Source organism: Neolamprologus multifasciatus, chromosome 23 (genome assembly GCF_963576455.1).
Source record: "Neolamprologus multifasciatus chromosome 23, fNeoMul1.2, whole genome shotgun sequence".
Taxonomy (NCBI): domain Eukaryota; kingdom Metazoa; phylum Chordata; class Actinopteri; order Cichliformes; family Cichlidae; genus Neolamprologus; species Neolamprologus multifasciatus.
The window spans coordinates 30,096,024-30,120,698 of NC_140460.1; the positions used below are offsets into that span (position 1 = coordinate 30,096,024).

The 24,675-nt window shown below is 40.2% G+C and overlaps 1 protein-coding gene across 3 annotated transcripts in view; it reads left to right on the plus strand.

Moving 5' to 3' along the window:
• xirp2a (xin actin binding repeat containing 2a) overlaps positions 1-24,675 on the plus strand; it is a 74,633-nt gene that overhangs the window by 34,052 nt on the left and 15,906 nt on the right. For 2 of the 3 annotated variants that reach the window (XM_085151166.1, XM_085151168.1), the window contains exon 3: positions 17,919-18,064. In XM_085151166.1, the coding sequence (XP_085007292.1) occupies positions 17,919-18,064 (146 nt within the window). Of the gene's footprint in view, positions 1-6,932; positions 9,329-17,918; positions 18,065-24,675 lie in introns of those variants that run through there. The other variant, XM_085151167.1, reaches the window with a different exon arrangement.

Sequence of the window (24,675 nt, forward strand, 5' to 3'; positions counted from 1 at the left end):
TGCGTCAGGTTTTTCAGCGTTTGGCGGAGCATGGACTGATTATTAATCCGTCTAAATGCCAGTTTGGGTTGCCAGTTCTCGATTTCCTTGGGCACCGTATTTCCGCCGAGGGCACGGTTCCGTTGCCTGACAAAGTCCGAGCTGTTTCGGAATTTCCGCATCCCACGAATGTTAAGGCGCTGGAGGAATTTTTGGGGATGGTGAATTTTTACAACCGTTTTCTCCCCAGAGCGGCACATCTGCTGAAGCCCCTTTATGGGGCGTTAAAAGGTAAGAAAGCTAATGACTCCGTTGACTGGTTTCCGGAAAGCGTCCAAGCGTTTTCTGATGCTAAGTCAGCGTTAGCTAATGCTGCCCTTCTGGCCCACCCATCAGCCTCAGCGCCGATTGTGTTGACCACCGATGCGTCGGACATAGCAGTGGGTGCAGTGCTGGAACAGTGAATCTCGGGTGTCTGGCAACCACTCGCCTTTTTCAGCCGTACGCTGCGTGACAGCGAACGCAATTACAGCGTTTTTGACAGGGAGCTACTAGTGCTCCACCTGGCGACTCATCATTTCCGTTTTTTTCTCGAGGGTCATCACTTTACCGCATACGTGGACCACAAACCCTTGACGTTTGCCATGTCCAAGGTTTCTGATCCATGGAGTGCACGCCAGCAGCGCCAGTTGCAATTTCTGAGTTTACCACGGACATTCGGCACGTGGCTGGTAAATCCAATCATGTGGCTGACTGTTTGTCCCGTGCGCTGGTTTCTCCCGTCTTTCTTGGCATAGACTACTCCACCATGGCTGCCGATCAGAGCGGTGACCCGGACATCCTTGCGCTTAAATCCACCCAGACGGGCCTCATACTGGAGGACAGACCCGTGCAGGACGGTAGTCCCCTGCTCGTCTGTGACGTTTCCACCGGCCGCCCTCGCCCAGTGGTTCCCGTTTCCTGGCGTCGTCGAGTTTTTGACTCAGTACATGCTCTCTCTCATCTGGTGGTCCGGGCCTCTGTTAAACTGGTCAGCTCTAAATTTGTTTGACCAGGCCTTCGCAAATCTGTTAAGGAATGGGCGTCGGCATGGCATTCCCTGCCAGCGTGCGAAGGTTCATAAACACACCAAGGCGCCCCTGGAGCAGTTCTTCATACCCGGCAAACGTTTCGATCATGTGCATGTCGATCTGGTGGGTCCTCTGCCGCAGTCACAAGATTTTACGCACCTTTTGACTGTTGTTGACCGCACCACCAGGTGGCTGGAGGCGGTCCCCCTGGCGTCCACTACCGCAGCAGTGGTGGCCAAGGCGTTTTTGTCGACCTGGGTCTCGCGTTTCGGCCCACCCACGGACATTATGTCAGACAGAGGCCCCCAGTTTATTTCCGAGCTTTGGTCGGCCATGGCTGATGGACTGGGGGCTAAAGTCCACCGCACAACCGCATACAACCCGCAAGCTAATGGGATGTGTGAACGGTTCCACCGGTCACTTAAGGCTGCTTTTCGCGCCTCCTTAGAGGATGGCAATTGGGCCTCCCTTGGGTTTTGCTTGGGCTGCGCTCTGCTGTTAAGGAGGATCTCGGCGCTTCCCCAGCTGAGCTAGTGTTTGGTCAGCCCCTCCGCGTGCCTGGAGAATTCTTGCCCGAGAACCCTCCCCCCTGCTTCGATCCATCTGTGCTATCTCTCAACCCGCTTTTGCACTAGCTTCGGGTTCCTGGTCCGGTGCACCATTGCGTGCCTGACACTTTTGTTCCAAAGACTTTAGAGACTGCAAAGTTTGTTTTTGTCAGGCACGATGCCCACAGGACACCGCTGCGGCCGCTGTATGACGGCCCATTCAGGGTTATCGAACCGGGCCAGAAACATTTTGTTTTGGATTTTGGGGGTCGAAGGGAGACTGTGTGTGTTGACATACTTAAACCTGCACATGTTCTTCCGGACAGTAATGTAGTGCCGGCCCAGGCCCCTTGCCGTGGCCGCCCTCCTTCGATGGGGTTGACAGACTCTGGTTTTTCCCCCAGGACTACCCCCGGACCACCGGCGTTTGAGCCTTCTTCTGCCTTTCCTGCTCACCTTCACCAGCCTCGTTCACAGGATGGACCTTCCTCTGCCTGTTCTCTCCCTCCCAGGTTCAGTCGTTTGGGCTGTTTGCTTCCTGGACTGAATAGAGACCTAACTGTGTGTTCGGGGGGGGGGGGGGGGGGGGGGTGGTATGTGTGGCGGACCACCAGGTGGCTCCACTCACACCCAAGTTGAAGGAAAGTGCTGGGGTGGAGATATTGGCGCTTACTGTATGTGATGTTCTGAGAGTCAGTTAATAAAGTTGGAGTGACTGAGACACTGAGACCTCTCCTGTTGTTATTACATACCTCCACAAAACCAATTTTAATTTTTATCCATCCTGATAGCTCCCTGAAAAGCCTTCAGTTGATCCAGTGCACCATAAGACTATAACAAGAGTAGTAACTTTCTTTAAGTGTATATTCGTCTTAGTTTTAGTTCAGCTGTCGGTTCTGTTCATGGTTATATTTCTTGTTTCAGGTTATCCTGCCGCCCTGTGTTGTTGTTAAGTTTTTGTCTCTATGTTCAGTGTTTTAATGTTCGATTTTGGAAGTTTCTTGTCTTTTTACTTTCTCTATCTTGTAATGACAGCTAGTGCAAACTGACACTATAAATGAGATTGTACTGAAATGAATTTTAAAAGAATCAGAATTAGAACACTTTAATAATCCCTAAGGAAATTATGTGGGTTACAGTTTATCCAAGACATTAACAGTACCAGACTACAGTGCCGAACTAATTAAATAATACAATATATTACAGGGTTTACAAAGTACAAGATGAGGCTGATTAGAGGAAGAGTGTTTTTTGTTCATCTCATAAAGGAAACTTAAGTGCCTGAACCAAACCTACTGACAGTACAGCCTGTAGTATTTTGAGACATTTTTGTCAAATTTTCAAATGTGCAAAAATTCAAGATGCTTAAGGAAAAGCTGGGAAATCATCCAATTTATTCGGTTTGGTCTTTTGGGGTCCATGGGTATTTGTGCCACTAACCAGTGTATTGGAGAACAGTGGCTTGTTTATACACGGATTACTTCAAGAGTAATATTAAACTTAATTTGGAGTTGTGCTTCTGTCCATATGACTGGACAAAAATGTATCATTTTCAGTGCTGGTTTTAGTCACTGCCAACTCCCACGACAAATATCTGGCATAGCTTTATAAACATCTGCCTGCTTCTTCCACATATAGCAGTGGTGAGTGAGTGAGGAGCAAGAAAGACAAGAAATTTTGCAAAACACTTTGCAGAAGTACAGAGTTTATGATTCAGTTACTTGGCCATTCATGTTCTAAATGTAATCCACAGTTGGTATGAATGCAAAGAGTGTAACCTAACTTATTATTTTCTTATGCAACTATATTATTGATCTGTATAGAAGCTACTATTGTTGGGGGGGGGGGGGGGGTGTCGTATTTTTAGTGCTTTAGTGTGTCACTGACACTGAAAAATTGTGTCCAGAAGCATGTAGAGGATACAAATCTACAATGATGGATGTGTAGACGCGCCTCAGTGGTATCAAGGTGTATGCAAACTCAACCTTCTGAACTCAGTATTGCATGCTGACACTCAGCATATTCAAGTAGGCAGGCTGAGAGCCTCTCCATCTCCACCTTAGATCAATGAGGCTTTTGTGTCGCCCTGCACGTCTCTAAATCTCGGCGCCACGTCTAAAATTGGAACTTGTTGACGATCCCCAACGTTGTCCTGACTGATCGACAGCTTTAGTCTTGGCTGACAAGTTGACGGTGAAAACAGTGACAGATCAAATGACTGACAGTAGCGGTGAAGGGTATTGGTACTGAAGCTGCTCCCTGCAAAGCCGCAAAGTTTAAATAAAGCACAGCAACAGCGTAAGTGTGCTTTAAACAGATGCAAAGCTCACCTCTAAGTCCCCACACTGGTTCTAAACAAGCATGCTTGTTTACATGTTGCCTCTCATATTGCACGACTGTGACACTGTTGCTGTCTTTGTGGCATACAGAGTAGTGCAAAATAAATAGGATTTTATTTTTGTATTGTTAAATTCTGCTACTTATTCTATTATTTCACAGTTTTGAACGTGTGCTTGTATGTATGTATATATATATATATATATATATATATATATATATATATATATATATATATATAAAATACACACACACACACATATATAATCTCTGGCTGGTTAAACTTGTCAGACATGTGCCCAAGAGAAACATCTCAAAATGCTGCCAGCTGGAGGTAGATTTGCGAGAAGACTGTTTTTGTTTTAGCTCTCAGATTTGCCTGGCAAATGATGATGTCTTTATATTATCATCCTGAAGGAAAAGCAAAGATTTTCTTCCTGACAGTTTCAGATTTGATCCCCTTAGTGGCTATTATGTGTCGCAGATTAAAATCAAATGACATTTGGCAATTGAATATTGAGGTTTAACTATCTCGTGTATGGATGTGAGGTTGTTTCATGTTTATCAGTACAGTTGTAGGTTTGATATACAGAGAAACGTATGTAATTTTTCTTTTTCATTGGCATTTAAATGAAACCATTTTTAGCTGTCTTATAGTTGTAAATGGTTATGATCCACAGATGTTTAACAAGGTTTACACTAATAAAAACATCTCTCTTCACTCTTGGTGAATATGTTGCTTATCCAACATACTTTTGACCAGGACACTGAAGTTTGATTGCTTTCTCTGGTCATTGTCAAGGTATGCTTTCACTTGCTGTTGCTTTATTTATTTTTTAATTTTTTTTACAAGATCAAAGTAAGTGTTAATGAATATATATGTATGTATGTATATATTAACACTTACTTTAAGTTTTTGTATACTTGTATTATTTTGACAAGTATGGAGCTTCTGCTTTCTTAAATATTAAATTTATGGAATGTCTCATTTTTAAATGCCTCAATACGCTGTTGTAAAGACTTTAAATTATGCTTTTGAACACAATTAACATTATAATAAGGTCTGTTTTTATTTTATTTCTTTTTAAATTGTGTAATTTTGGTGCCTATGATATCAAGTGAAAGAAAAGCAAGAATCACAACTCTACATGTAAAGTCAAACAATATAGATGAAACTATAAGGTGAAATCAGGCAGTTATGTTTCACAAACACAAAGAAAGTTAAAAGTAGTCATATGTGAAATAGCTCAATGATTTAAAGACAGTGCTTGGTACCTAACTGCATATTGAGAATGCAATCTAGCATATTCAATTATATGACATTATAATTAACATAGTTGTTATACTACAGTAAACAGATGGTAAAATCTCTGAATGTATCAATAAAAAAACAGGAAATGAAGTAAACATATTATTAAAGAAGTGGTGGACGATTTACCTCATAGTTCAGTCCTGGAAGTTTAGTGACCTGCAATGTTAATTTTTTCCTGAGATGTCAAAAATGATCAGTACTGCATTAGAACCACAACCTTTTTAAATTATCCTTCGAGTTTCAGAGGTTTACCGAAACCCAGCAACAATTTCATCATACCAAAAGAATGATGTTCATAGATATCATTGATGGAAACACCAGTGCCTTCCTCCAGAAGGTGTCTCCATGGTTGATTTATGCTTCTCAAAGTATAACTTAATTTCGATGCCTCTTACCTTACACGCAAAACTTCCTGATCCGTAATCTGAACTGATCCTATCTTGAGACCAGTGACTGGTGAGTCAGGATGGGGGAGGGGACAGGGAAAGTCCCTACAAGGCCTAGAATGATCCAGATTAACATTATGGCAGCTTATATTAACAAGTGATTAAATTTGATAAACAGTTAAGTACAAAATACTCTCAAGTTAATTTTTCATGGGTTTTTTTTGTAAGTATCTGTATGCTACCAGTGCAAAGCAGAACTTGTGGGAGATTTTGCCTTTCTTCTGCACCAGAAGTCTGTAGTGTGATGGTTTGAATCTCACGCAGGCCCAGGTCATTAGCTTCTCATGGCCCTTCAGACTCCACTTACATCCTTGGACAGATTGTCATCGTTAGGGTGGGTGCCAGTCTGACATCCGACCTGGTAAGAGGTCCTCTACACTCAACCTCGACAGCCTTTACCAGCATGTTCATGGTGAGAGAGAAAAGGATTACAGAGAGGATACACCCCGTGGCCATCCACTTCTCAAGCTTTTGCCATGCTGAGGTTGTTGTCCCAGCAGAGAAGCTACTGTAATAGTTGAGAATGAGGTTCTTGAAGTTTCCTGGAATTTAGTACCGATTAGCTTATGGGGTATGGACCATAGGTGTTTGGGACAAGCAGAGCACTATGTTGGAATGGTTCTGAGTGACTGTGGTGTTCATGGTCAATGTTAGGTTACATCGAGTGTAGCAGCTTTTTGTGGAAAAAGAAAAAGATGGTTTAAAAACAGTTCAATAAGGAAACAGGATCAGTTGGCTAGGTAATGAACTCTGATGATCTGTAAATAGGATTATTAGGAGTTTAGAACATCCTGACATTGTGTACCTCTTGAGTCTTAGTTGATGAAGACAGCCCATATAAACCCAGATACAGTATATATACTTCACTGGCTTCATCAGTAAAGTTCTTTATTGGAAAATACATGAATTAAATACATATTTCTCTTTCTTTCATTTAAAGCTCTTTTGGGTGTGGACACACTCTGGATTTTAGTTTGGGGATGTTTGCAGGCCATTTCATTTGGTATTCTACTCGAGTATGTTTATTTTCCACTTTAGGAACAGGAAATCCATGTGCGGTTGCAGTGGGATTATCAGCAGAGTGCAGCTTTCTCCCAAAGCCTAATAACGACACACTTTTCTCTTGTCAGTATGTTGCTAAACAACACCTCTTGGGGTGGGCCCCAATAGAACACCTTATGTTTCATATATAATGTTAGGAAACATGAGGTCAGTTTTCAGTTTTCAGTTTTTATTTGTCATATGCAAGTTAGCACAGGGTTTGACGAGCAGCAGTCACTCAGCAGCATGATACAGTAGGAGAAAATATAATAAAATATAATAAAATAAAATATAAAAATAGTAAGGAGCTAAATATTAGAGAGACATGGTAAAAGAGAAAAGATGACTAAATATATATATGTATCTATAAATATAAATATATGTACACTAGTGATTAAATAAGAAAATCTTGAAAAGAAATATGACAGGAGGGCAGATGGGATATTGCACAGGAATGAGCAGCAGAAAATTACAGTATTGCACTTTAAATATAAATATCAATGATCACAGGCAACAGTACAGACTGAAAAGTCATGGAATTGAGTACTGCAGCATAGTATTTTCTAAAGTATTGTGATGGATGTAGGTTTAAAAAGATTGAATGGATGGCCTCAGGCTGATCAGACCCAAACAGGAGGTCACTTGTTTAAGAGAGGAGCTGTGCCAAACCTTTAGGGCAACATATGTTCAAGAAAGAAGGGAAGGGGATAAGGAAAGAAAGGACAGAAAAAAAGTGCCTCGATGGTTACAGATTTCTTGTTCAGTCCTTTGGGCTTCTGCTCAGCAGGCACTGCACTGAACACCCTTATACTGCATTAGCCATAGTGCCTTTCTGTCCATTTAAGGTGCCTTCTTTAAAAAAAGGTTCAAAGCCTTGATGGTAGGCAGAGTGTACAAGATGTGTTTTTAAAGGGGACAAAGGTTTCACCAAGAAATGCTCTCACAATTCAACTCGGTACAGAGTTTTATTCCATTCAGCGCATTGAAAACATTCAAGATTTGGCAGCATTTGCAAGCAACATTTAACTAAAGATCACCATTATATCTAAGACCTGTGTGACAGCAGGCTTCTAAACACAGTGAACTGAGTGTAGGACTAAATGTTAAAAAGAAAGAAAGAAAAGGAATGTGATGTATTTCCATGAAAATGTTATTCAGTATCATAAACCAGCGGTCCCCAACCTTTTTTGCACCATGGACTGGTTTATGTCCAACAATATTTTCACGGACTGGCCTTTAAGGTTTCGCGGATAAATACAACAAAATAAAACAAGTACCGGTACCAAGAAAAAGAAGATTTATTCATAACACACGGGAAAAGACCCAGGGAAACAGAGTTAACGATAAAAACTATAAAAACCCTGAAAACCATAAATTTCACACCCGAGCCTCAACAAGGTTGGGGACCGCTGTTATAAATAACAAAGGCTGTTGGCAATAAATTGCTAATGCTAATGATGTCATACGCCAAGCATTAAGGACAGTGTGGGACACAGACTTCCATGCAACAGCATCAGGTCAGACTAATGAGTAATATAACTAATTATCAGTTTCAAACTGATGCACTTGATCCTGTCTGAAAACCAGACTGTTTTTATTCCTCTCTCTTCTCTTAAGCCTCACTTTAAGGCAGTTTTCATGTGATTGGCTTCTCGTTACTTACAAAAGGTGTTAATGACAGGAGGGTGGGGCATCGGTGCTCACGACTGACTACATTAGAGTCAGTTGTGACATCTCGTGCCAAATGAAGAAATGCTGTCGGAATCCAAGCATTTAGAGAAGTCTGAATCCTGACCTACACACACACCTGTACACACACTACCTAATTTAAAACTCTGGTTTTACAATGACAGAAAACAGCCCAGGACATAAATGCTGGTACTGCAATACCAATTTTTGCAGGTTTAAGTGCTATTGTGTGTATTGAGTTTTTGAACTTTAGAAAAGCCAGACTTTGCTTTCAGCCTTTTAACTACACTAGACTAATCTATTCCCAGGATTGCAAGCAGAAGGTGCTCATTTTAATTGGTTAAACCACATCTCTTGTCCTTAGTTGCATGAATTGTGTTTATTAGGCAGTATGTATAAAATATATCTTTCCTGTTTGTGTCAAGTCCTAAAATGCCATGATATTTAGCCTGCTAACAAGCAGTGATTCAAAATGCCAAGTGTCTCCCTGCTCTCTGCTGCGTAAATGTAGGACGTACCAAGAGTGAGTTTTTCAGCTCATGGGGTGGGACGTCTGTCTCCATAAGTCTGCTGTGACATAAGGCCGAGAGCATGTTGAGTACCTTGATACTTGACTCTAAAAAAAGCCACATCCACTTACCCCCTTTCCGAAGTCCATCCTATTTTTTACGAAGGGGAACTGCTAAAATAAAATCAGCTGTCACTGGATGCCTGGGCCTCATTGAGCTGGGGAACACACTGCTGGAGCTGGTCTCCAAGCCTCACTGTCTGTCTCTAACCAGGATTGACTTTCTGTGCTGGGTTAAGGCTGGGTAACAAAAATTGTTTAATTTTCTGGAAGTCCCAACGTCTCTTTCACTTCCATTGGATTCTATTGTTGTTTCACTTGAACGCAGCATACAGAAGGTAAGTGATATATGAAGACTATCAGCATATCAAAGCTGGCTCTTGTACCAACAAAAAAACCACTGTCAGCACAGCAGCACAGCTCTTTGTAAGTGATTTTTCCACCGGAGCGTGAGTGGAAGGAGACAGATTGGAAATGGGAGATGGCATTTTAGCTGATAATGAAACAGTTTGATATAGCTGGGCTGCACAGACATCTTTGGTGTGAAATCAAGAATAAGATGAAGTGGATGGGGCTCTTTTGTGTTCAGGTGACGGGAGCTTCACAAAGAATGAGATGAGATATTGTAGTATGTTTCTATAATTCCACTAGGATTTGTGCTATGCCATAAAACATGCATGGGCCCTTCCTGTTTCCACCAGTCATAACTGGCAGCAGTCTCATCTAAGCTATTCTAAAAGCATAACAAATTGGAGACAAAGTGCTTAGCATGGCATAAGGAAACACTCGAGGGTAATCCAGTCTCCTTGTAAAGAAGTTACTTTGATAGATTTGACAGCTTAATTATTCTGCCTGTTTTGCTTTTGTCGGTGAGGAAGAAATCGCCCTCCATGGCTGACATTTCAATTAGTGAAGCTAGTTTTGGCTCTCCTGTCGAGCCTCACCAGATAAGCGCTCTGGTCAGTAAGCACAGAACAGAAATTGTGTGGCTTAAAGCTTCTGTTGTGAGGAGAGGGCAGAGAAGGAGGTGACACCGTCGTGATTAGGGGATGGCTTTGGCCTGCCACACATCTATGGTCCCTGATTTCACTTTGAGCTATGAAACCATGCCATATTCTCTCACACCCTTAACCACCAAATTCACTCTCATGTTCCTTTTATTTCTCCTCTGACGCTTCCCTCACTAACACCCCACCTTTTCACTTCTAACCGGCCAATGGTTGCTTTAGAAGAGGCAGTGACAGAAGGTCACCGACCCTCAGCTCAGCTCAGTATTGTCACTGGGCCATGAATACTGCCAGTAGCTTGGCCTCTTCTATTGACTTTACTTTCTTCCCCTTCTAGTACCTCCGAGCTGGTTCCATCACTTGTGCTGCCACTGTGGCATTGAGAAGATAAGACGCTAATAATCTAAAAGGAAGAAAACAATAGTCAGTGTAATGGATAAATATGCCTGGAAGCATCCATCAAAAAACAAATTACAAGATACAAAAAACACAGGTTACAAGATTAAACCTTTAAAAGACGCTTGTTCTGATATGAATACCACACTGTAAACAGATATTTGGCCCTCATTATGCTGGGGCATCTTAAACAATGAGTCTGTGTTCGTAAGTTGATATTAATGCTAATTAAACATCTACTGGTGTCACTGTCAATTAGTGGCAGAATGAGGAGAGAGTTAAATGACTTGTTTGAAAACATATTTTAGGAAGATGTTTCTTTAATTTCTAGAATCTTCTTGAATTTTTCTTAGATGCATATGTGCTCCCCGGCACTCACTCCTGCCCTTTAAATCTCATGTTACAGGGAAACACAACACTGCAGACAAATCTGGATTATAAAAGGACTGGGGATATTTTTTCTTTGGAGTCTGCTGACCTCACCTCCATGCTGCCATAGCTTTACATAGAGCATACCCTTCTCAAAAGCCAGAGATATCTAAAGCACTGTTGTCACTGCTCTCAGTCGTCAAAACCGTGATGTCTCTGCCTCTCTGACAACTCCAGACCATGACGTGAACATTTGTCTCTGGTGATAAATGAGGGCATTATCCTTGGGTTTCTGTCATCAGGCTGGAACCCAGTAACATTGCAGCCTGAGGTGTAGGATTTCCGACCCATATTTATGGGAGGTAGCAGGTTTATTTTCAGGTGCTGCTGTTTGGGCAGCTTATTTCCCCCAGTGATGTGTTACTGGCTGCGCTACCATGCCACACATAGCAGAAAGCTAAAATTGGTGGGATGAGGAGAGCATGCTTTTGTCACATGTCATCTGAATGAAAGCTTGGTCATGCCGGTATGTGGCACAGCAAAATTCATATGTGTTTGCAACCCGTTCTCATTTTGAACTTGTCACAAACAGTTGGGTGCAGGTTTTAGAATTTTGTTTCTGTACACCACCACAGTGGTTTTTATTAATCATTGTGGTGTTTCAGTTTTGATGCAAGTTATTTAAGAAAAATATTGCATTAATTGTTTAAGAATTGTAGCCATTTCTATACGTAGTCCGCCACTTCCAGATACTGATAAAAAATAGGCAACTAAAAGGTCTAGAGCTGATTTCAAACACTGAACTTACATTTGTTAGCTTTTTGAGTTATAGCAGACAATATGAGGTCCAAAGAGCACGTGGACTCAATTCAATTCAATTCAATTCAATTCAATTCAATTCAATTCAGATTAATTAGGTTTTTTATGTAGTGCCAAATCACAACAGCAGTTGGCTCAAGGCGCATCATATTCTAAGGTAAAGACCCTACAATAATAGAGAGATAAGCAGGCAAGAATAGGAAAGGGGAAATTCCCCTTTAAAAGAGAGAAACCTCTGGCAGAAACTGGCTCTGGGGCAGCCGTCTGCTCTGACCGGTTGGGGGTAAGAGGAGGAAAACTTGATAAAAGACACACTGTAGAAGAGATGAATAAACATTAAAGATTAAATGCAAAGTAGTCTATAAATATATTCAAGTTACATCAATTTAATTACATTTTGTTTATATAGTGCCAAATCATAACTACAGTTGCCTACAATAATACAAAATAGTACAAAGAATACAGAGAAAAAACAAAAAATCACATGACCCCTTATGAGCAAAAGCTTTGGCGACAGTTGGAAGGAAAAACTCCCTGTTAACAGGAAGAAACCTCTGGCAGAACCAGGCTTACTGAGGGGCGGCCCTCTGAGGGGAGGAAGACGGGACAAAGACATAATGTGGAAGAGAGCCAGAGATAATAACTAATAATTGAATGCAGACAAGTGTATAAACACATAGTGAGTGAAAAATGTGACTGAAGAAGAAACACTCAATGCATCATGGGAATCCCCTAGCAGCCTAGACCTATTGCAGCATATATAAGGAAGGACTTTACTTTTTCATAAAGCATATAGTAAGGATCACTGATCGAACCCTTACTATTTGCTTTATCAAAAAGGAAAGCTTTAAGCCTACTCTTAAAAGTAGAGATAGTGTCTGTCTCCCAAATCCAAATTGGAAGCTGGTTCCACAGAAAAGGGTGCTGAAAGCTGAAGACTCCGCCTCTATCCAAGATAGAGTAAGCATCTGGTTATATATCTAAGATTTTTAGGGTCAAGTACAATTTCCTTAATTTTATCTGAATTTGGAAGCAGAAAATTTACAGTCATCCAGGTCTTTATGTTTTTAAGACATTCCTGCCATTTAACTAATTGGTGTGTGTTATCTGGCTCCGTGGATAGATAAAATTGGGTGTCATTGTGCATAGCAGAGAAAAAGCATGGTATGCCTTCAAGGGAAACATGTATAATGTAAACAGAATTGGTCCTAGCACTGAACCCTGTGGAACTCCATAATTAATCTCAGTGTGTGAAGAGGACTCTCCATTTACATGCACAAATTGGAGTCTATTAGATAGATATGATACAAACCATTGGAGCACAGTACTGTAATACCTATAGCGCTGCACTCAGCAAGGGTCAAGCAGGAGAACCACACTTTGTAGGGGATGCTGCTCTGCACTGTTTTGGCACAAGGCATTGAAGAAGATAACAGTAGTTAAATTATATCTTTACAGCACTTTCAGAAAGACATATACTGTGATGAAATCTATTCCCTACTGCTGTGTAACCCATTATTGTAAATTTAAATGTTATTAGGAAATTATCAGAGGGTTTTCAGGAAATACTGTTAAATGTTCAGTTTCTATGCCATATGTTAAAACAAGATCTAGAGTGTGATTAAAGTGGTGGCTGGGTTCTTTTACATTTTGAGAGAAGACAATTGAGTCTAATAAGTGCCGTGTTGAGGCTGTCATTTTTAGTTTCTAAATGGATGTTAAAATCACCCACAATAATTATTTTATCTGAGCTGAGCACTAAATCCGATAAAAAGTCTGAGAAATCAGAGAGAAACTCTGTGTAAGGCCCAGGTGGACGATAGATGATAGCAAGTAAAACTAGTTTTTGAATTTTTCAACTAAGTCGGACAAGGCTAAGCATCAGTCGTTCAAATGAATTAAAACTCTGTCTGGGTCTTAGGTTGATTAACAAGCTGGAGTGGGAGATTGCTGTGACCTCCATCTGCCGATCATTAACACCCCTTCAGCTAAGGGGTGTTAATTAATTAAAACAAACATAATCATGTTGTAACAAGGGTCTGTAAGGCAGAGTAAATTAATTTGTTGATCAATTATTAATTCATGTACTAACAGAGACTTGGAAGAGAGAGACCTAATGTTTAATAATCCACATTATAGTGTTTTACTCTTTGGTGCAGTTGTGGATATTATATATTGCAATTTAAGGAGAACATGCAGCTAAACATGTCACTCCTGGTCCGACTGGGAAGGGGACAAGAGAAAACTACAGAGTTGTTGTTTTGGCAAAGTTACACACTGATTGAATATGAACTTCAGTTACTTCCAACTGTTGTAACCTGGTGTCATTACTGCTGATGTCAATTATAATTTTATGGAATTCTTGTTTATCTTTAGACAGCAGTTTTAAATTTCCCTTAATGTCACCTGCTCTGGCCCCTGGAAGATAATTGACCTATTGTACATATTCTGTTCAGAGATGACTCCACAATTCCTCACAGTGTTACTGGAGTCCAAGGTAATGGCATCTAAAGTGAGTGTCTACTTAGATATCCTGTTTCTAAGCCTTTGGACAAGTACCGAACATAACCAATTGCAAATTATGACAAAAGGCATACTGGAAAACCCAGAGACTTTCCCAAGTCTAACAACTGGGACATTCTCTAATGGCCAAGTAGTCACCTGGTGTCAGTCTAAGAGAGTTTGCTTTTTTGGTATTAAATACAAAACTCTATACTCAGACCCAAAAACAAGCTGCAACTGGACCTCAGGCAGTAATTGACTACAAATGATTTTCATCCTAGTGTTCAAAACAATCCTTATATTTAGAATTATCCTAGTTTGTCCGATCATTTATTAGCCTTTGAAAATTAGGGACTGTGTATAAAAATGCCTTCAGTTCAAAAATAGTTACAGCAATACTTATTGAACCATTTGAATTGTAACGCCTTTACACTGATTAAGATTAAGATAGTCTTTCAATGTGCACTGTAATCTCACTGTAAGTGCCTCAGTATCTGTCAGATGTGTTCTGCTGGTGTCCTCATGAATGCTGAAACCATAATAGTAGTGGTTTTATGATGGAAAAGTAAATTGTGGAAAACCTCCAGTAATAGACTGGAAATCGCAAAGCATTCTGGGTAGTTGCCACCCTGGTCTTCTTCACGCAGAAGCAAAACAAAGACATATGCCAACAGGTAATAAGAAAGAAAACACACTAATGATAATGAAAAAAACTAAGGAAATGACCCGTGAGAAGATCAGCAGCATGATATGATACAGAGAGAAGCTAAAACAATGAGGCAAATGAGTATAATTAGGGCCCATATGAAAACAAAGACTCGTCACTCTATTTTTACCCCCAAATTTTCTCAAAACCCATTTGCAATTAGTACAAACATGTCAAACAACATCAGAAATATAAATGTTCACATTCAGGTGTCGCAGTACTCAGGCAGGCACTCTCACCCACTGATCTGCAGTACATGCAAACAGTTTTGCATCTGTTACCCAGCAACGACACTTGTAATACTTTATACTGTACTGAAAGTTTTGTTTTTTTCAATTTTGCATTTCAGTTTTTAGTGTAACATCTCACAGCACTACATACATGCTTATAACACATATGATTTTACTGGCATTTAATACTGCACTGTAATAATATAGAAGTTACACGTAGTTGCAATAAACTGTAGTGTGAATCTTAAAAATAAGTCATTCAGATGTGAAGTAGTTTTATGTCTTTTCTGATAGCACAATGTTTTATTTGTAGCTTTCTGCCTCTTTGTTCTCTGTTGATACCGCTCTCGAGCAGCCACAACTTGCTCTTCTGTGTGTTACAATGTAACCCTGTGACGATCACACTCTCGCATTTCATAAGCTGATTTGCCTAAAACAAAAGCAGGGAGGGTTTCTTTGTTTTAACTATCCTGCCGCCTGTGACCACGTAACAGTTTGATGTGGGCCGATCCTAGAGTATTTAAAAGTAGAATGGGAGGGAGAGCCTTCAGTTTTCAGGCCCCTCTTCTGTGGAACCAGCTTCCAGTTTGGATTCAGGAGACAGACACTATCTCTACTTTTAAGATTAGGCTTAAAACCTTCCTTTTTGCTAAAGCATATAGTTAGGGCTGGACCAGGTGACCCTGAATCCTCCCTTAGTTATGCTGCAATAGATGTAGGCTGCCGGGGGACTCCCATGATGCATTGAGTTTTTCCTTTCCAGTCACCTTTCTCACTCACTATGTATTAACAGACCTCTCTGCATTGAATCATATCTGTTATTAATCTCTGTCTCTCTTCCACAGCATGTCTTTATCCTGTCTTCCTTCTCTCACCCCAACCCGTTGCAGCAGATGGCCGCCCCTCCCTGAGCCTGGTTCTGCCAGAGGTTTCTTCCTGTTAAAAGGGAGTTTTTCCTTCCCACTGTCGCCAAAGTGCTCATAGGGGTTATATGATTGTTGGGTTTTTCTCTGTATCTATGAAGCGCCTTGAGGCGACTTTTGTTGTGATTTGGCGCTATATAAATAAAATTGAAAATTGAAATTGAAATTGGGCCGGAAGTATAACAAAAGTATCCAGTCAGGATCACATTCCATTCAGGTCATAGGTACGGCTGAATCAGTCTACATAAACATAGATCAGCATTCTGCTGTGTTTCACCACAATTTTCGGCCACAATTTAACTTTCAAACCAAAAAGCAACATCTACCTCCATTTATTCCATTATCAGCACTGGTGACATCATAATTGCAAGCTAATAAAGGAGCATCTCTTTTACAGAAAATGCAAATAGTTTTTCATCAATCATGGAACGGTTTTTATGTGTTGTTCTGTTTTTAGCTTCAAAGAACAGAAGTTAAAAAAGAAAGAGGAAAAAAAAACATTTGACATTATGCTGGAAAATGTTGCCTTCAGGAAAGCAGAAGAGTTGACCTTGTTCAATAAACAAATTCCCATTTATTTTTTGCATAAACACCTTAGGTCTTATCACTGCTTACTATGTTTATCTAAGCAATTACTGAAATTAAAATTCTGAAGGTTTCTTTCATATCTGCATATTCTTATAGATGTGTTGTTCCAAGCAGCAGTTAGGTTAAATGTAACCAAAGTTGAAATTAAAAAGTGGGGCACTGACCAAGTCTTTTTTTGTAATGCTGAGGGGAGCATTGAGACTCCATTGATATGTTGCTGTGGTTCAATAATAGAGATCGAGCTTTAAACAAATTCATTTGGAAGACATAGAAATGATGAGTGGAATATGATAAGCCACAGCCATTTAATAAATGGGCATTAGGATAGATAAGCACAAACACTATATACTCTACAAAGCAGTGTGTACTTTACATGGCTCTTATCTGTATACTACAGAATCACCAAATGGAACATTTATTTAATCCATCCATCCATCCAACCATCTATCCAAATGCATTGAGGAAGCAACATTTGTCAAATATTTTTTTCCTCTGTTATGAAGTCAAACTTCCTGGCATCCACTTTTTGCCAAGTTATACTAACATACATGTCAAAAAAAAAATACTAACACCTAATGTGAAAGTACAGCCAGGAGGAACATTTCAAAATGTCAAAAGGTCACAGCATGAGCATATAATAAGGGAGAATAATTTCTATTTAGGGTCTGCTTCATCCCACGGTGTTGTTGGCTGAAAACATGCAAAGAGCTAAAAGGTCCGGTGTGGGCGTATTTTGAGCCTTATTGGAGCCTTCTCTGTTGCCTAATGATGCTTTGTAGCACAGAAAAGTCAAATCTAAAATCAATGGTCCTCTCTAATTGGCCATCCACAGGGATGTTCTGTGCACCATGTAGGCTGATGAGTATCCTGCTTCTTTTATGTGTCAGTATTTGATCAGGATCATTTGACTCTTATGATTTCTTGGTTAAAATATCTGGGGTATGTTGAACTAAATCAGATGTCTGTATCAAACTCATAAAACTCAATCAAAATCGTCTTTGATTGATTTTTTTTAATTGCTAGTAAACAGCAAAAAGAAGAGCTTGAAACCCGACCAACACCTACATATGCCATGTATGTTTTAATGTATTATAGTGTTATGTAATATTTTAATGGGTGCTATTCTGTCTAAACTGCCGAATAAAAATAATCTATTCCGCTTCTTCCACTGTAACAGACTCGTCATGCACAAAACTGTCCCTTATGTCCAATTAAATGGCACGCTCTGTCGCAGCAGTCACTGATGTGCCAGAAAAGTAATGAGTAGGTGTAAATTTTCTGCAGATTTCTTGAGAAGACATATCCAGCAATAAGTTCAGTTTAGCTTGCTGGGAATTTTTAAATTTTAAATAAGCATCTTAATGGTTAATATCTCTTTGTGTGTGTAGCTGCTGGCAGCGCAGGTAGACATCCCAAGGAGAGGGCCCCGAGCGCTGAGGACCAGGAGGCTGAGTCAGTGTCGGTGAAAGAGCGGCTGGCAATGTATCAGGCTGCCGTGTCCAAGAAAGAAAGCAGCAGCTCCTCCTCTGCAGTGGTAAGATTATACTTGCACATGCACATAACGAAAGATGAAGGTGAGGATGTGTAGGCAGCCACAGAGACAGTAGACAATCACCCACAGGAAATCTACTGTCCTGCTTGTATTGAATCCATTACAGGATGGGAAGAACAAATCTCTAGAGTGAATGGAAGTCAAGAGGAATCATCCAGTAGTGTTTTCTTACAAAACTGGTCAATATGGAAGTGAATCGTTTTTTTCATTCCAGTTTATTTTATTACATATTTCTAATAAATCAGCAGGCATTTGGCTGTCAGCTAAATTCTACACAATTATGTAATGATTAAATAAAAATTGATGGAGTATTTTATGAAAAAAGATCCAAATCGTGCATTAGATGAATGGAAAACAGTCTATTATTGTTGTAAAAATTTCAAGAAAGAAAGTGTCATTCACAAAAAAATTGAGCATGTAAATTATTAAGCAAATATTTAAAGAAAAAATTAGATGAGCTTATAAAACATAACATATTGTAAATATTTTAAGCGAGGTTTTTCAACCCCTTTTGCTTGTGACCACTAATGCAGGGTTCAAATTACACAATATGAGCCTGATATTAGGCAGGAGAACAGCTCAGCAAAGCTGTAGACTAAAGCACTGATGGGCCATGCTGTTCTTTTACTATGATCCAGAGACTGGTGCAAAGTAGGTTTTTCTTTCTTACAATGATGGCCAGTATTGTGCACGCACTTCAGATGAAATTGTTACACAGAGTGGACTCTGCCATCTCCTTCCTGAAAGACATGTTGACATTGGTCATGTTTTACAGCCAACTAAGGCTAAGAATTTATGACTCTAGAGCAGTAAATTTATGCCCCCACCCTGCACCCCAACAGCACACAAACATACTGTTTGTGCTGCCTGTCTGCACTCTACATGGATGTCTGCACCTTTCTGCACTCTTTCCTTGCTGATTAATTTGAGAGTAAATATTAATCTACTATATTACCAAAAAATGTACTATTAGCTGACAATGACAAGCAGTGGAAGGATTTTATAAACCATTTCTTTAAGAAGGAAACTATAAAAAACTGAAATCACCCATCATAACTGATCCTAGCTCGCTGAAAGCAGAGCCAGCAGCAGCTTGCCTCACATGTTGGTCTCAGTTTACCATGAATGACCAGAGGTGTATTAACAATGTACATGACAAAACACCAGAAAACACTACTTGTCCCTCATCTTGCCCAGCTTCAGTCATTGTTAACAGGAAACTGACACACCTATAAAATATATACATCTAGTTTCTTCTGAGTATGAAAACAAGCTGAGGGTTCAGCAACAGCAACAATTACTAACTGCGGCTACAAGACAACAGTAATATAAAGGATGACCCACGAGGGGCCTTAGTATATTTTAATTTATGTCTTTTTTTAGATGTAACATTGTGTTGTCTAATTAGATAAGGTATTGTGTAGCATGAACCATGCAATACAAACTAGTATTTAATTGGCCCATGTGTCACTCCTGGTGTATGCAAAAAACACCAAAATATACAAAATATAAAAGGTACTTCTGCGTCTTTTTAAACAAAGGTGAACAGAAAAAACAGCATGATAACTGGGTTTTTTGTTTTTTGTTTTTTAATTAAAAAGGACATCAGATAGTGAAATGACCTCATTGGCTGTCTATTACAGGCTTTGGTAACAATGTAATAATACAATTGATAATAGATTTTCAGCCACTGTCAAGACCATGTGGCCCGTTAACAAATGGGACCCGAATGCAGAACCAAGAGAGACTCAGTGAAAGGTTTACAGTCTTTCTTATGAATTTGTTACCATGGGGAACTGAGCAAAGGTAAACACTGGGAATTTCATCTTAAAATTTCATCTCGTTCAATGATGATTATAGTCGTCCCACTAGGTGGCGCTCTTACCATTACTGACAAATTATACTGGCATATCAAACATTTCCGAGCTTGACTCTCAACTGATGCCTGCGATGTTTGGGAGAGATTGGACATTGTGTTTTTGAGTGACAGCAGATTACTGCTTTTTGGAGAGTGATTGAAACTCCACGTACCGCCATGACCACCCCGTTTCGCCAAACATAAAAAGCTTCTCAATTTAACATCACAACGGTCTTTAGGTTCCATGCGTCCATTTCATGAGATTGTGTTGTGTATGATGAAATCCCTAGGAGGAGTTTGTCAAAGTACGAGGCCTGAAAAGAAGGGAAAATGTCGCCAAAATTACACTTGAATTTTAAAATGGCTGACTTCCTGTTGGATTTGGGCTATTGCTCCAAGAGACTTTTTTGTACATCTTGATATCTTACATAAGCTTACCAAGTGTGAAACATGAAAATAATTATATATCAAGAAAGCCATCCTCACATTGGAGGAGTGTGCAAAATTTCAAGAGTTTGTGAGCTTTCCAAGCCCCTCAAAAGCTTCTTCCTGTTTCAGGGTGAATCACCTTGCCACCTGGGTGCGCCGTTCAACTTAAACTCACAATTTTCTCACTGAACCATCGAGAGGGACTGATGTTTATTCTCACTGTTTTTCAGGTTGATCTAAACAACCTGTGAGGAACAGTTCATCAAAGTATAAGACATGACATTTCCTGTTTCCACTAGGTGGTGCTCGTACTATTCCTGACAATGGGTATATCAATCTGTTCAGGACGGATATGTCATCATGTCTGTAAAGTTTGGTAGTGATCAGACTGGATTTCTTTGAGTTATAGCAATTTCGTTCTTCATGGCAAAACATCAATGTTCGCCATGCTGCTGGGGTCACACCCTGCTGTGAAAACTCACAGTTTTCAATGTATTGCCAAGTCCAACCCCTTAATGCTTTCCTGGAGAAATTTCAGGTTACGTGGGTCACCCACCTCTATACTGTACCCCAAAGTGTAAAACATGACATTTCCTGTTCCCACTAGGTGGTGCTGTTTCTGCTGTCAAATATAGCAGTTGAAGGGGCGGAGCCTTATCATATGTCAGAAGCAAATAAGAATTTCATGGCAAATGATTAAAATTCGCCGTGGTGCCACGGCCACACCCTTGTCCGAAAACTCAAAAGCTCTGCAATTTAATATGGCCCAGGTGTGTAGTTGAGACTGACCAAATATGTAGCTGATCCGATCAAATCTCTATGAGGAGTTCACAAAACTTGGAAAAAAGGCATGGAAATGGCTAAATCACCTTCAATCCAAAATGGCAGACTTCCTATTGGGTTTGTGTCAATGGTCCCACTGACTTTTTTGTTCGTCTCAGCATGATACACATGTGGGCCAAAGTTCATTCATGTAGCTCAAATTATGTATTCGTAGGACTTCATTTAACAACGCATAGGTGGCGCTCCAGAGTCATTTTGTACCGCCCATATGTGAAACCATTACAATACAAAACTTTTCACCAGACCTGACATTTGTGCAAAATTTCATGAGTTTTTGAGCACGTTAAAGCCCTCAAAAAGGCCCTTTGTTTTGCCTGAATAATAATATGAAATGGAGCAGATACAATAGAGCCTTCACACTCTCAAAATTCAGGCCCTAAATATACAACCAGGAAATCAGAAGTTTAAACAATGAGGTTAGATTTGGCTTTGAGAGAGGCAGACTATCTGGTGAATACTGGATGGGTCAGGTGGTCGTGTTATACTTGGGCTAATAATGATGATCAGCAACACTGTGTCAGACTGAGGAGCGGGAACAGAGAACTCTGCCCACTGGGGAGGATAATGCCTGCAGGAAGGGTAACCAGGAGGAAGGACAAACTGGATCAACCTGGATTTTTTATTTTATATGTGTATTATAGTTATAAGATTTATTTTGATCACTTTTTTATCAGATGTGAAACTAAACCCTTTTCAGTAAACTATTTCAGTCAACATTTAACCAGTGGATTATGTAAAAATCAAGGTCTAACACATTTGTTCAATTTGTTACTGTACAAATTGATAGATAGGCATAATTTAAAGAAAAATAGTCATCATCAGAGCTTCAAACATTATTTCTTCTTTAATTAAACCCACAAAAAATGGGGAAAAAAACCTTCCAGAATATCCTTGAGTCATTAGTCATCATCAAGGACAAAAAAAGTCTCAGAGGCTTAGAAGAGTCAGCATGTAATTTTAAAAATCACTAATTCAACTGTGGGAGCAGTTTTGTAAGCCAGGGCCAATACGGTAAGCCTGCTCTGTTTCTAAAACAAAACCGTACCTGCTGGAAATCATCTTTTCCTTGTTTGTAAAATATGCTCTTCATCCTAAAGCACATAAAAGCCTATCACTACTTCCCACCATTTAAATGCTTTACAGTAAACGACAAGGTTGAAGCAGCTGCAGTGAAGTCTGTTAATGTTTTCTTTGCCAGAAAGAGGGGAAGGATGGATGCTTCAGTTTTTCATTAAAACCACCGTCAGCTTTCATCTGAAGCTGATAAATAATCAATGTGGAGCATTCATCTGGCCACTCTGGCATGTTTCCAGAAGAGAACCCACCTCCCACTATCACCCTTTAAACTGCACAAACCAGAGCATGCAAACTATAAACACACACTAATAGAAAAATGGCTCAAATAGCTCCATGATGGTGATTTCCACTGCATAAACTCTTTGCTCGTCAGGGGTCTGCAAGGCAACAAGCACTAACATCACTGTAAAGCCACCTTAGCTGACTCTCACGTGGTGTCTACTGACAGCTGCATCTGGATGTGTGTGCATATGTGGGTGTGAGGGGAGCGGGGTTGTGGGTCAGTAGCTGTGAATACGAAAGGGAGGAGGCTGATGGAATTTCACCAGATGGAATTTCCACGGTTTTTTGCTCTCCACCTTTTACAGCTGTTTTTTATGTCAATATACACGTAACAGCATGCTTAATAATAGCAGAGGTCTTGATCAAGAGTATTCATTAATAATATAGCAAGGCTGTCTATTCAACGAGTCACAATACATAGAATACAAAAGAATATACCCTGTACAAATTGTAATGGCACCCTGATTACATTTCTATCAACACAAAGTCTGTCTATTCTTGTAGTATCTAAACTATCGCAATTTTACAAATGTAGCTGTTATTAAGAAGGGATCTGCCTAAAGACCTGCGAAACATCCAATATGCAACAACAAAATCATCACAACACATCTCAGGCTCACTTTTTCAGGTTCAGTATCTCATTTGTTGACTTAGAAATATGAAAATGTCATTTTTGGGTTAGAAATGGGTCACAAGAAGGACCATTTCTTGTCCAGGAGCAGTGACTCCTGAGTTACCAAGCTAAAGGAGTAATATGTAAACCGTTTGCAAAGGAAAATGCCACAACACGTTGACTTTATATGAAAGTAGCAACATCAGACATAACAGCTTTGCATAAATGGTGTGTTATATGCTGTCCCAGTCAGCAAACACTGTGAAATGCACATTCCTGAGCAAAACGTGCAGTGCAGGTGTTACCATTTCAAAGATAAATCTTAGTGTAGCCACTATGAGATAGAGCAGATCATCCACTAACTGGAAGTTAGCCTTATCTTAGCTGCTATGATGCCTGACAGATACTTCCAATAACCTGCCTCAGCACAAAACAGAAGCTCCTGTCAGACATCATAGCAGCAAAGATGAACAGGCACATGGCTCAATACCAGTCCCCCAGTTGTAATCGAAACAACTGAGGCCGTGACCCCCAAACTGGGCGAGTGGTTTATCAAGTGATCCCAGGAGCAACATCCAACATCTCTGTCCAGAAGAGTGCAGTCCTAGGAACAGCAAAGATACCCCGCAGGACCCTCAAGCTCCCAGGTCTCTTTTAGAGGACCTGAACATAAAAGACTGCCCGCGGGGCAAGTGTGGATTTTTTTTATTTGGAAGGTAGAGCAGGTCATCCACTAACTGGAAGGTTGGTGGTTTTCTCCCTGGCTGCTCCAGTCTGCATTGTGAAATATCCTTGGGCAAGAGGAAAGGGTTGCTCTCTAATGTGTTCATCAAAGTGTGAATGCGTGTGAATGTTACCATGAAAGTACCAGTCCATTCCTACACTGTCAATTTTACAAAAGTGCTCTTCCTACAGGTATATAGTAATTCGCAATCTAAATGGCTCGTGACTTCACTACATCTTTCTGATTCTAGACGTCAGTTTAAAGGAGACATATTCAATACATTCCGAATGTGTCTCTAACATACTCACGTGGCCATGATTATCATTATCAATAAGACCTGTTGTGGCGACCAGAACTGCTCTGCAATAACTTGCAAATATCACAGTAGCCCTCATTTGTATAAAATAGGGAATGTGGCGAGTCAGTATGTTACAAATACATCCTCACACACAAACACAAATATCAACAGCCACAAACTTGGCTGTGTATGCAGAAGTCAACATATAAATGTCTTACTTAGGCTGTAACTAACAATCCCAAAAGGAGATTATTTTATCAAAAAGTCAGATTGCATTCTTACCCAGATCTCAGAGGGCGAGAAGGCTTTCTCGATACAGATGGGATTTACTCAGTGATCATCAATCGTCCTCCTTTTCTTTCTTTGCCAAGACATTGTTACTTTGTAAGCTCTAGTTTAACGAATAATTCCTTCCTTGCGTTTTATTTAACCGAATAATCTGAAAGACTATATTTTCCACTGCTGTTTC